General features: G+C 36.3%; 1 protein-coding gene across 4 annotated transcripts in view; it reads left to right on the forward strand.

The window, feature by feature from the left end:
* RASA2 (RAS p21 protein activator 2) overlaps nucleotides 1-13,232 on the forward strand; it is a 120,214-nt gene extending 106,982 nt beyond the window's left edge. For 3 of the 4 annotated variants that reach the window (XM_047783628.1, XM_047783636.1, XM_047783646.1), the window contains exons 20-24: nucleotides 8,541-8,623; nucleotides 9,254-9,462; nucleotides 10,185-10,288; nucleotides 10,633-10,822; nucleotides 12,499-13,232. In XM_047783628.1, the coding sequence (XP_047639584.1) occupies nucleotides 8,541-8,623; nucleotides 9,254-9,462; nucleotides 10,185-10,288; nucleotides 10,633-10,822; nucleotides 12,499-12,529 (617 nt within the window). In that variant the 3' untranslated portion in view covers nucleotides 12,530-13,232. Of the gene's footprint in view, nucleotides 1-8,540; nucleotides 8,624-9,253; nucleotides 9,463-10,184; nucleotides 10,289-10,632; nucleotides 10,823-12,498 lie in introns of those variants that run through there. The other variant, XM_047783654.1, reaches the window with a different exon arrangement.
* The last annotated feature ends 680 nt before the right edge of the window (nucleotides 13,233-13,912 follow it).

Here is a 13,912-nt window from a genome sequence, read left to right on the forward strand (position 1 = left end):
CACAGCTGGAACTCCAGTAAATATTTTTAATAAACGGTATTCTTCATAGAACACCATGTTATCCAGATATGCTGTTATCTGAATTACATTAGGAACCACTGCTCTCAATTTTTAAAATTTCCACCATGCTTATTAAGTTATTAACAAATTCATCTCTGAAATTTCATTTGTGTTCTCCAAACTTGATTAGATGTTGTCTACTTTTGGATGACCTATCATACACAAATACATACATACAGCCTATACAACTTCCATATATCAATGTTCTAGCTCATGTGACCTATGGACAATATAAAAGAAGTTTCCATGATGTTTTAAACATGAATTTCAGCACATCTAGGTTGACTTGGTTTTTACCTGCTCATTTTCACACCCAAGAGGCTACAGTATTTTTTTTTAATAGCTAAAGAGTGCCATTGATTTGATTGTGTTATATTTAGTAGATATTTTGTGGGATGCTTATTACTGTGTTTCATATGTTATTCCAACCTCTGGAGAAAATAGTAGAGAACAAAATATACCAAAATACTTATCCTCATGGGTCTTATAGTTTAATAATATAATTTATAAGTGATAATAAACAAGAAAAAACAAGAAAAAATGTTTATAGAATATAGTATGATTATAAATGAGATACACAAAAAAATAAAGCAGGGAAGGGGAATAGAAAACGAGGGGCTCAGTGAGGAGAGTTGCAGTATTAAAAAGTCTAACACTGAAAATCAGTATAAAAAGTCAGAATACTGAAAATAGTAAATATGTACATAAAGGTAATATCTTTTTCTTAATTTCTTTAAAAAGTAGATGTTTAATAATGAATAACATTGAATTGTAGAATTTGTAACAAATTTAGATGGAAAATATATGACAATAGTGGCACAAAGGAAGGAGATGGAATAAATTATTGCAAGGATCTTATATTTTATGTGAAATGACAATAATTCTAAGTAGACTGTCATGTGTTAAAAGTTGTATAAAATAATCTCTAGAAGAAAACTTAAAAAAAAGTATAAGCACATCTCTTCTCCCCAACCCAAAAGATAAATATGGCAGGAAAGGAAGAACAGAGGAGGAAAAACTAGATGGGACAAAGAGAAAACAAATAGCAAAATGATAGCTTAAGCCCAGTTATATCAATAATTAGAATAAATGTAACATATCTAAGATCAGGAGCAAAGCAAGGGTGGTCCACTTGCATCAGTCTATTCATCATTGTATTGGAGGTCATAAACAATGCAGTAAGACCCCCTTTCCCTCAAAAAAGAAAAGGACATACAGAGTTAAATGAAAAATCCTAAGGAATCTTTAAAACAATTACTTGAACTAATAAGTGAATTTATCAAGGCCTTAGGATATATACAAACCAGTCTATTCATATATACACATCAGTTATACTTGTATAAACTAACATCAAACTATTAGAAATGAAATTTTAAAAATAATGCCATTTATAATTGCAGTTCCACCTTCAAAAACCACCTAAAATTCTTAGGAATAATTTTTTAAAAATAAGTGAAAACTATAAAACTATAAAACATTGCTGAGGTAAAGGAGACCTAAATAAAAGGAGACATACATCATGTTTGTGGATTTAAAGATTCAGTGTTTTTTAAGAAGTCACATCTCAAATTCATTTTGATTTTAACTCATTTCAAATCCCAACAAATTTCTTGGTAAAAATTAAGTTGATTCTAAAATGTATGTCAGTGGGAAAATAAAGGATTTAATGTAGCTGAAACAATAGTGAAAAAGTAGAACAAAGTTTGAGGACCAAGACTTACTATAAATCTACAGTATTCAAGACCGAAAGTTTGGCATAAGAGCTGGAGAGAACAGTGAAAAGGCAAAAGTGCTAAAAGACATAGACACACACATATATTGTCAATTTAATTTTGACAAAAGTGTCAAGACAATTCAACTAGGAAAGTCTTTTGAACAAATAGGAGTTCCCTGGTGGCTCAGTGGGTTAAGAATCTGACATTGTCACTGCTGTGGCTTGGGTTTGATCCCGGCCCAGGAACTTCTCATGGTGTGGACACAGCCAAAAAATTTTTTTTAAAAAGTCTAGTATCACTGGAAGAACTGGATAAACATGGAGAGAGAATGAACTTCGCCTTATCTCATGTTACACACAACATTTCATTTGAGGTAAGAGGATCATAGGCCTCAGTGAAAATGTAAGAAAAAATCTTGTAACCATGGGGTATGCAAAGATTTGTTAGAATGTTAAATGCACTAAACATTTTTTAAGATAAACTGAACTTCATTAAAGTAAGACTCTACTTTTCTTCATTAAAGTAAGACTCCACATTTCCTTGTCTTTATATTATCATTCCTTTTCCTTTTTTAAAATTATGATAATGAGCATAAATTTATTACTTGGCAGTTGAAATTTTTCAAGAAGTTGTTGGGATTTGAGTTTCTTTGAACCATAAGCTAATGTATTTCACCAAATTTGGGAATTTTTTTACTTATTTTTTACATTTTTTTTTTTTAGCCCATTTCTCTCCCTCCAGGAATCCAATTATACTTATGCAGGCATGCCTGATAGTTTTACAGATCTCTCTGAGACTCATTTCCTTTGTCTTTATTCTTTTTTATCTTTGTTCTTTAGATAATTTCTATTTAAGTTCATTGATTGTTTGCTATCCCAAACCTGCTCTTCAGTTTATGTACTGAATTTGTAATTCCATTAATTGTTCTTCTCAGCTCTAGAACTTCTCTCTCATCTTTTTTTTTCTTTTTCTTTTTACAGTTTACAGCTGCTTCTGTGGCATATGCAAGTTCCCAGGCTAGAAGCTGAATCAGAGCTGCATCTGAGGCCTTTGCCACAGCAACACTGGCTCTGAGCCACATCTGCAACCACACTGCAGCTTATGGAGGGGCCAGGAATTGAACCTGCATCCTCATGGAGACTATATTGGGTTCTTAACCTACTGAGCCACAGTGGTAACTCCTGCCTCTTTTTATAGTTTCTGTTTTCCTATTTAGACTCCATATTCAATCATTTTTAGCATATTTTCCTTGAATTATTTGAACATATTTATAATAGCTGATTTGAAATCTTTGCTTGCTGAGAGAGTGAATTCAACATCTGAGTCCTCTCAGGGTCAGTTTCAGTTAGCTGCTTTCTTTCCCAAGTATGGGTCATATTTTTTCTGTTCCTTTCCACACCTTATTTTTGAAAATAAAAAAAAATTGGACATTGTAGATAACACATTGTAGTGTGTCTGGACTCTGTTTGTTCTTCCCATCTAGACTCAAAGTGTTCTGTTTGTGTGTGTACCGATGTGTGCGTGTGTTTTGTTTTGTTTTTTTCTGTCAGTGTATAGCAGCTGTTGTCTTTGCTCAAATTTAGTTTTTTCCTCTAATCCTAGCTACCTCCCTAGGGGTCTCACCTGCGTTTACTTAGTTGAGTGCTCATCTAGTGATTTAAGCACTGAGCTCAAATACCTGAAGCCAGGAGTCTCACTGTGGCATAGTGGGTTAAGAATCCAACTGCAGCAGCTTATATCACTGCGGAGGTACAGCAGGTTAAAGGATCTGGCATTGCTGTAACTGCAGCTCAGATTCAGTCCCTGGCCTAGGAACTTCCATATGCCATGGGTGCAGCTACTAAAAAAAAAAAAAAGCTGCGAAGCCAGTAAGTCTTCTACCCCTTTCCACCTGAGTTTCCTGTGAATTGAAACACATTCAGAGGCACAGCAGATTCTCAAGCCTCTGGCAGGCTTTCATCTTTTGCCAGATTGTCTAAGATAATCCACATACATATATCTTTAGCAGTCAGCCAGGGATGTGGTGAGTTTATTATCTCAGCCTTTCTATAGCTCTCTTGTTACCCAAAATCCCACCCTTAAGCTGTATCTGTAACCTCCAGCCAGTAGATCTGTGAATTTTCACTGAGCCGGGGGATTAAGGAAACACCCCCAAGGAGGAAGACCATAAACCCACAGTTCCTACCCTGTGCAGTAGCAATTATTGATGAGGAAACATGTCTCAGATTTTTGCTTGCCTTAGGTTGCTTCCCAGTGCCCTGGAGTGGTTGTTTTTAATAATCTGCCCAGTTTTATACTTGTTTCCTGAAGAATGGAATTACTCCATCTCTTTATACTACTATCAAAAAATAGATTCATGATGGAGTTCCCATTGTGGTAACGAACCCAACTAGTATCTGTGAGGACGTGGGTTTGATCCCTGGCCTCACTCAATGGGTTAAGGATCCGGCGTTGCCATGAGCTGTGGGAGAGAGATCACAGATGCTGCTCGGATCCAAAGTTGCCATGGCTGTGGCTGTGGCTGTGGCGTAGGCTGGCAGCTACAGCTCCAATTCGACTCCTAGCCTGGGGACTTCCATATGCCTCTGAGGGGCATGGGTGCTGGTGCTTGTCTTTTGGCTTGGGTGCTTTCAGCAACCTGAGGCAACCCTGCTCTCCAGCCCAGTAGCAGCCTTATGCTTTAAGCCTGGGCCTATGTTTTTTATGCTTTATATACTGGCCCTAAAAAGACAAAAGACAAAAAAAAAAAAAGATTCAAGGTTATTTTATTTTAGCTGTGTTCCGTGGGGGCAGTATACAGCTAGACTTGTTTTTCTTGTGGTGGTAATGTTTTTTTAATGGTAATATAATTCACATAACATTAAAATTTACCCACTTCAAGTGTACAGTTCATTGTGAGTATATTCACAAAGCTGTGCAATCACCAGTAGTTGCAGAACATTTTCATCCTCCACCCCAAAGAAAACCTGGACCATTAACAGTCACCATTTAGCCCTACCTTCTCCCAGCCCCTGACAAGCACAAATCTGCTTTCTGTCTCTATGGATTTACCTATTCCTATAAATGGACTTAATATATAAGCTTTTGTGACTGGCTTCTTTCACATAGCGTAATGTTTTCCGATTTCATCTATGGTATGGCATGAATCAGTATTTTTTTCCTTTTATGCTGAAAAATATTCCACTATTTGGATATATTCCAAATTTTATCAGTTCGTCAGTTGATATACATTTAGATTGTTGCCAGTTTTTTACTGTAATGAATAATGCTGCTGTGAACATTCATGTACAAGTTTTTGTGTGGATGTGTGTTTTCAGTTCTCTTGGGTATATACCTAGGAATGGAATCAGTGAATTGTATGGTAACTAATTCTGTGTTTAACTTTTGAGGGAAGTAATGGTGATTTTTATCCCAAACTGGATTTTAGTCATTTAATAGGGAATTTTAATACACTCACATTTATTGTGATTACTGTAATTACTACTTTGCTTTGTGTTTTCTATTTATTAGGGTTTTCTATTTATTGGCTTTGTTTTTCTTTTCCTGCATTTTTTTAACTGGAATAATCAATCTCACACAGGCTCGCTCTATTTATCTAGTGAGAGGATTTGGCCATCCTATTTCTACTTTTAAATTAATAACAGACAGGTTTAAACATATGTGTTTATCTTAATGTTGGCAGTTAATCACAGTCTCTGTTCAAGCTAAGAACATGAGCATGCTTTCAGTTTACGTTTTTCCTGGCATCTGTCTAATGAAGTTACCTGAAATTTTAGTACTAAGTTCTTTTGTTTCTTTTATCTTTTTTTGTTTTAATGATTTCTATCCATGCTTATCAAGTTTTCTGATTTCTTTACCTGGCACTGTTTCTTGTATAACATACCTTATCTTTTTCCTGGATTCTTGTTTATTTTGCCAGAAGTATGTCCTCAAGGAATTATTTCAAATAGGCTTTAAGGCTCATAAATTTTCTGAGTCCTTGCTTATAAAAAGCCCTTACTCTTGAATGATAAGCTAGATTGGATTTTAAATCATTTCCCTCAGAACTTTTAAGATATTACTCCATGGTTTGTTGTTTCTCTTGTTGGTGGTGAGAATTTTGATGTCATTCTGATTCTCAATCTTGGTTCTTCTCCATAGACTCTCTTAACCCTCAGGTTCTAATATTTTTACTGCCCAGTGTCTAGGTATTTTTTTTTTCTCCCATCCTGTTTGGTGGTGGATCCTTTCATTCTGAAGATTTCTACCTTTATCTCTGGGATATTTTCATTGGTAATTTTCTTCTGAACAGACTATTCTGTTTCTGGGATACTTATTAGACATCAAACTTCTAAATTCATCCACTGTGGTTCTTAATTGTTACTTTGTATCTTTTTCCTTTTGTACTATATATCTGGAGAGTCCCTAGTAAAATCTTCCATTTTACTAATTCACCTTTCAATTCATTCCAATCAACACTGTTAACTGAAATTAACTCTAATGGCATCATATGTGCCTGAGAGCACCGTGCTTTCTCTACATATGCTGTATAGTAATTTGTCCAGAAATGAAGACACAATTCTAGGATATGTGCATGCTTTGTGTATTCAACAAATCTAAAGATAGAAAATTTCTGCAAAATTTAAAAGTTCTCTGGAATCTCTGTAGTTCCCTGTGTAGATTGGTACCCAAAATATGTCTCTTCTGCCCCTTATTATACAACTCTGATTTCCTCAGATGTTCTCTTTATTGTATGTGTGTCTCCTTCAGAGTGTTGATTTTCCTCATCTGCTTAGTGATTTTTTTGGTGATTTGCTCATCTTTGTGTTAAAGGTTCATCCACCTGCTTGAGTGTTCAGTAGCTTACCACCAGTGATTGCGGGGGAGGGACAGGACAAGCGGCTGAGGGGCAAGGATGCTGATGCTTGTCTCTTGGCATGGGTGCTCTCAACAACCTACAGTAACCCTGCTCTCCAGCTCAGTACCATCCTTATGCTTTAAGCCTGGGGCAGATGCCTCTGTTGATTTGCTGCTTAGCACAAGCTGGTGGGGGGATGGGTGAGGACCTGATTGACCCAGCTGTTCCAGATGCAGCTCACCAATTAATCATCTTGATACATATCTAAGTGTGCCCCCCACCCTACCCCCCAACTGTCTATGTCCATTGACTCTGGCTTGAAGCTCTTCTAACCAGTCCTCCTTTTGCGGCTGTCTTTTCCTATGTGTGGCTCAGGCTGTGGCTTCCTTCAATTTACTCCCATCCCACCTCCCTGCACCCCCTAATAAATTAGACTTTGTCTAATTCCGGGAGACTGCTGGTAGCCTTTTCTTATTTTCCCATGTATGTATGATTTGTATTTGTTGAATTTAACTCAGAAAAGTTTTTCCTAACCACTCAATTTAAAGTAACTTCTCAATTACTTTCTATCAAATCACTACCTTGAGTTATCTTCATTATAGCATTCATCTCCACCTAATATTTGTCTTTTGTCGGTTTTTCTAGACTTTATTAGAAGCTTTATGTGTTCTGTTTCCTGCTGTATCCCAAGTGGGTTAGGTCGGTGTCTGTTATATAGAAGACACTCCATGTATGACAGTGAATTGAGTGATTTTTATCTTTTTAAAAAATTGTGTATCATAAATGTTAGATTTACACCAGGAACCATGCTTAGCAGATGTTCTGTGTTAATCTCTCAGGAAGAAAACCTTTATCAACCAAATTAGCATCTTTGACCAAAAAAGCTGTGCATGAATCCGTGGATGATACAAATGTAGAGGTCTTAAACCTCCAGCATTTCAATCCACGTGTCATTAAAAGCAGAGATTGGTGGAAGGTGGAAGCAGAGCTTTGATTTTCTAAGAACATTACAAAATGACCAGAAAAAGTCATAATTATATGTGCTTATAGTTTTTATAAGCTGTGTATGACTTCTATGACTGTATAGGATATAGTTTTTTCTCAAGTAAATTGTTAATTGAAATGCATTACATCATTGTGCCATATTATTATGAAGCTCCTTTAGCAAACTCAAATTTCCAAATTCGTAAATTAGCTGACTCACTCTACCAAATAAAACTTTTTGTTCCCTTTATCTCTTAGAGTAAATATGGTGGCTCTAGTCAGCTGACCAGCCAGTAGTGACAGTAATGAACAGTTTTTCAATTTCAAGTCATTGTTTTGAGGATTAATTCCTTACTTAAATATCAGATTGGAAAACAGAAAAATCCACCTAGGTATAGTCAGATTCACTCTTTATGTAATAACTGTATGAAAGAAAAGTCCATGTTTCAGCAAGTTTTGAGTAGGCCTTTATTGCTATGTATATATATTTTCAGTTCCCATATAATTAATGTTACAAAATAGAACATTTAAATTTTCTACATAGATCAAATGTATTCCCACATTTTTCCCTGAAACTATTTTAACTTTATATCAAAAAATAGAGGGAATCACATTATAGAAAATAATCAAAATTCACTTGTTACATAAAACAAAGACTACTTATATTTGTACCAGTTGGAAATCTGTAGGTTATTTATATGCCTACAATCAAGAAAATGATATATATTTTTTTTTAATTTATTTTGGCTGTGCCCATAGCATGTGGAAGTTCCCAGGTCAGAGATTGAACCTGAGCCACTGCTGAGGCAATGCTTGATCCTTTACCCACTGTGCCAAATGGGAACTTCCAGGAAAATGATCTCAAACCTCATAGAGTTAACCCCTCACCTTTATATTTCTGATGGAAATTATTTTAATTTTATCCTACCTCTTTTATTATTTAGGCAAAGATGCAATTTACACCATTCCAGTGAAAAACATTCTTGCTGTGGAAAAACTGGAAGAGAGCTCTTTCAATAAGAAAAATGTAAGTTACATAAATAACTTAAAGCTTCTTCAACTGCATTTATTACTTAGCTGGAAGTTTTAAAGAGGTTTATTTTAATATTTGTTATTAATCTCTAATATTTTATAATTGCCTGGTAGGACTCTGTCTTAAAACTAGCTCTTACTCTTGATGCCGTATATAGTCTGCCTCACCTATTAGGTTAAAGGTACTTTTGTCCACATTTTCATGGTATCAGACTTCTCAGCTTGACATTCAAGTCTTTAATAACATACCCCAACCAATCTGTGCAACCTTACCTTCTGCTGTTCAGTACATACAAATACACTCAGTTAATCAAGGTGATTTCCCTGTTTCTCTGGATTTTCCCACTGCTCTACCTTTACTCCTACTTTTTCCTCCATCTGAAATTCTGGCCTTTTATTCCTGCTTACACGATAGTCCATTCCTGTGGACTTGTACTGTTTTAGTGCCCTCTGACTCAGACTGTCCTGGGGACTAACTTGCTTGAAAAGTAACAGTTCATAAGATACACAAGTAACCGTTATATAGGCAAGCAAACTTTATTTCTGTTATATACCTTTTTGTGTTTTGTGCTATGTTTGGTTTTTAGACTCTGTTACTAACTTTTTGTCTTAATTGCCTACGAAGATGTTCCAAGTGATACATACGGAGAAACCACTCTATGTCCAGGCAAATAACTGTGTAGAAGCTAACGAGTGGATAGATGTGCTGTGCAGGGTGAGCCGATGCAATCAGAACAGGCTCACTTTTTACCATCCTTCTGCGTATCTAAATGGAAACTGGCTCTGCTGTCTGGAGACCAGTGAAAATGCTCTCGGCTGCAAGCCATGTACTGCGTAAGTTTCTTTCTGATTAAAAAAGCTCTGTTTTAGATGTGTTATATTCATGTAATGGAATATTATTCAGTCATAAAATGGAACAGAGTCCTGATACATGCTACAACACAGATGAACCTAGAAGACATGCTGAGTGGAAGAAGCCAGACACAAAGGCCATATACTGTATATAATGTTTACATAAAGTGTTCAGAATAAGTAAATTTAGAGAGAAGTATTTTCTGTTAGTGGTTATGAGGTTAGTGTTGTGAGGGACTAGAGGGAAGGCAGAATGGGTGTGCTAATGAATGCGGGGTTTCCTTCTAGGGGTAATGAGAATGTTCTCGAATAAATTGTGGTTGCACAAGTCAGAAGGAGGCGGGGGGCAACATTTAAATAGATGCACAAGCCTGAGCAAGATATCAGGGAAGAAGGGCTTTACATTCTGTTTCTAATTGTAGGAAACAGCTGTGGTAGCCTGTAGGCTTAAAAAGTAATATATTGCTTTTGTGGTGAAGCATAGGTTGTGAAAATGATTTCACTTTAAAATCCCCCCCCCTTTTGATTAGAGTCACATAATGACCTCTCTTGGCCCCATTTTATTTAATTATCAGATTATTCTAGATTTCTGAGGTTCCATCTGCAAAATTCTGTGGTTCTGTTTTTAGTCTCGAATCATCAAAAGTCTCTAGCATGTTAACAGTGAAATTTTTCCAATGTCTTTGATTTCATTTTTGCCATAGAGGTGTCCCTGCAGACATCCAAATAGATATTGATGAAGACAGAGAAACAGAAAGAATTTATTCCCTTTTTACTCTCAGTTTACTTAAGCTGCAGAAAATGGAAGGTAACTATGCAATTAAAGTACTTTTCTATAACCATGATCCTTCATGCCAATTCCTGAAGTGTTGTTTTGGCATTATCTTAACATCAGAGGTACTCACAGATTTGCCAAAATGTTACTTATATAAAAGTTGACAAACTCCCAAAGGGAGTCTTTTTCATAGATATTCATCAAGTAAAAATACTGTTTTTGTATAAATGTAATGATCGTAATGAATAACATGTATGTATGCTGGTTGTCTGTGCATTTCCAGGGAGATATTCCCAGCTTGAGAAGTTCTTATTTATACTATAAATTACATTTAATGAATTTAGTTGTCTGATCAAAGATTTTATTGCTCCTTGTAGAGGCTTGTGGAACTATAGCCGTCTATCAAGGACCACAAAAAGAGCCAGATGACTATTCTAACTTTGTAATCGAGGATTCTGTAACAACCTTTAAGACAATTCAGCAAATAAAAAGCATCATAGAGAAGCTGGATGAACCTCATGAAAAGTATAGGAAGAAAAGATCGAGTAGTGCAAAATATGGGAGCAAGTGAGTGTTTGTAAGATAACGTGAAACATTTTCGAACAGGGTTGGAGATTGCCTCTGCTGCCCTCTGCTCACACCTGACGTGCACGCCTCCTGCTTACCTTCCGCTTTCCGGACCAGCTCAGAACCTTTCTCTTGTGCAGGCCACTCATAGAGGGATCTTTGTCTTTTTCAATTTTTTCAATTTTGGGTGTCAACTCATTATGGTGGCGCTATACTTTTGTCACCACTTTTAGTGTTACATTCCAATATAATCATTGGATAGTTTTTTTGTTATTTTTACCGATCTTCCTCCTCCTTTATATCTTCCTCTGTTCTTTTATATATACACTATACATGAGTACTAAAAAAATCAGCTCTGAAAGTGCTAGAAGTATTTTATAGTTGATGCTTTGGCTCCATCTGGGATGTAGATGGACACGGTGGTGGGTGACAGTAGCAACAATTCATGTTTATTAAGGAATTTACTCCTCACCACTGGGCACTGGGACTAGTACTTTACATTGTATTAGTTTCTTCTGAGCAGCAAGTAACAGAAAATCCCAATTGAAGTGGCTTCTTTAAACAATAGGAAAATTTTTAATCTCACAAACTGTCCTAATTTCTATAGCCGGTGAGTTGAGCTCAACCCTGTCATCTCAGTGACAGCCACTCAGCCATCCTCTTCAGGCTTGTCCCTCATGGTCTCAGCTGGGCTGCAATAGTTCATAGCTCCACATTTTTAAATTATAGTGTCCAGAGGCAGAAAGAGCTGTTTCCTCCTCAAGAGGAAAGAAACCTTGTCTAAAGTTACCTCCAGCTTCCCCTGAAACACGAGGCTGCCAGTACTAGCACTAGAATATCAGTTTTCTATTTACACAAAGATAGATAGGGAGGGATGGTTCTTGGACCAGCAAATAAGTGTTTGCCACAGTGCACACTCTCTCACTGATCCTCACATCAGCCCAACATGGTTATAGTCCCATTTCACAGCTAGAGAAACTGAGGCTCAGGGAAGTTAAGTGCCTTCCCCGAGGTCACAGCTAATTAGTGAGGGGCCTGTGAATGGTGGGTGAGGGGTCCCACCATTTTAAGTATATTTTTTTAATTATGTGGATTAACAGTTGTGTCTGGTAAATAATAAAGATCAACTTGACAGGTATGCATATTTATGTTCTCGCTAGGTAGAAGGCTCAGCGTATTAGGAAGGTTGTATAAGCATCCTAATACTGTCTTTTCTACACTAGCATAACTTGTTCTTTTCCAGTGGGGGTAATCCAGTTTTCTTGGAGCTCCAGCAAGTTTCTAATGAGGTCCTAGCCAGTGCTTGCTCATCCTTCTTAAATAGTTTTTTTCTCCTCATACCCATACACACCGTACCCCTTCCTAGGTATATTTTTCTCTATTAAATACCAGTCTTTCTTTTTCTAAATATTTTGTTTATCTTATTTTCTTTATTCCAGAATATAAGCTCCATGGGGACACAAGTTTTATCTGTTCTGTTCACTACTGTGTCCATAGTTTCTAAAATAGTGCCTGACATTTAATAGATGGTCAGTAAAAACTTGAATGAAATAAGACTTGGCCTGAGAGATCATCAAGGGAAAATTACAAACATTTACTGGGTACTATGAGATAGTTGTCACTTTTTAAAATGCTATGTTTTTCAACTTTTGATTTTTTTTTGTATTATTTTCTAGGGAAAATCCAATTGGTGGGAAAACAACTTAAGTGTTTGACCAATTGATTCAGAAGAACTGGAAAATATTATTTTTGTCAGAGTTTTTCAATTCATCTTATACTTTGTTCAAAGTATTTAAGAATGAACATTGACTTCAATGTCACCTGCATCCACGTTGTATTTAATATTTAATAATCGAAATTAACTGCTTGGGAATCCTGGTATTGATGTATTCCTAGAGAATTTAAAACCCAAGATTCCCTTCATATCTTATGTGTTGAAAGCCATGTTTCTGCAACTTCTTTTTAATAGAGTCTTCCTAAAGAAAAGAAGCTTTGTAACAAAAGGAGAAGCCCCTCCATAGCAAGAAACCATCTCTTCTTGTAACACTCGGTGTTCTGTGGACTTTTCACTACCATTAGTGCCTGCTCTGTACTGCCAACATTGTGTTTTACTAGGAAATCCTAATCCATGACTATTCAGAGCTTTCCATTTAGTTCATCTAGACTCTCTCTCTTCAAAAAAGAAAAAAAAAAAAAAAAAAAGATTTCCTTTGGTCCAACGGTCATTACAGTTTCCATTACGGACAGTGACAGAAACGTTCAAAAACTGCCAGAGCATCCTTTTGCCTATTTAGAGATGTAAACAGAACTCAGAAAGGAGGAATCAGGGAACAGGTACTGTTGTGTGCATCTTGTTTACATTTGGGATGAGTGATTGGCAAAGGAAATAAAATGAGACCACTAAATTTTTTTCATTGTTTTAAACATCAGGTACTCATTTTCTTGATTTGAGAGTTGAGGTTAACATGACTTCTAAGGACTTCTCTTCTGAAAAAGAAGAGACAGTCAACAGTGGGGAAAGGTGGCAGTAAAATCACTTGACTTCACCTGTTGCTCTGTGAGGCGAGAGCTAACTCAACAACAGTCACTTGGCGCACTTTAGTAATCCGGGCCACCCCAGATTACACTCTAGATACTCCGCGGTATCTAATCTTTATGATCAGTTGAATGATCAGTGTTTAAGTCTAGAAATAGTGCTTTCCTGAAAAATGTTTATATTTCATTACTGTTTCCTTATTGCCTGCTAGCCAAATGGAATTTGGGCCAGCAACTGTTTGAATCTTGTTTTTTTCCCTAGTAATTTCCTTTTACCCAAACAATCATCACTGTAAATAAGTAATCGAAGCGAGTTGCCACCTTGAAGAGGGATACACTTTGCTTCATCAGTATTAAAAACGATGGTACTCTTATTTTGTCTTTTAAAATTCAAGACATTTTCTAAATGTGGTACTTTGAACCTTGGAGTATTTTACATGTTTCTGTTTAAAACTGTGACTTATTCATGTAAGTCTAGCTAGTAGTGCTTTTTTTGTTTCCCTGAGCATAAGCTATATTTCAAGATACACTCTGCCAATTATGTTATTGGCGAGT

This window comes from Phacochoerus africanus, chromosome 1, assembly GCF_016906955.1.
Source record: "Phacochoerus africanus isolate WHEZ1 chromosome 1, ROS_Pafr_v1, whole genome shotgun sequence".
In the NCBI taxonomy this organism is placed as follows: domain Eukaryota; kingdom Metazoa; phylum Chordata; class Mammalia; order Artiodactyla; family Suidae; genus Phacochoerus; species Phacochoerus africanus.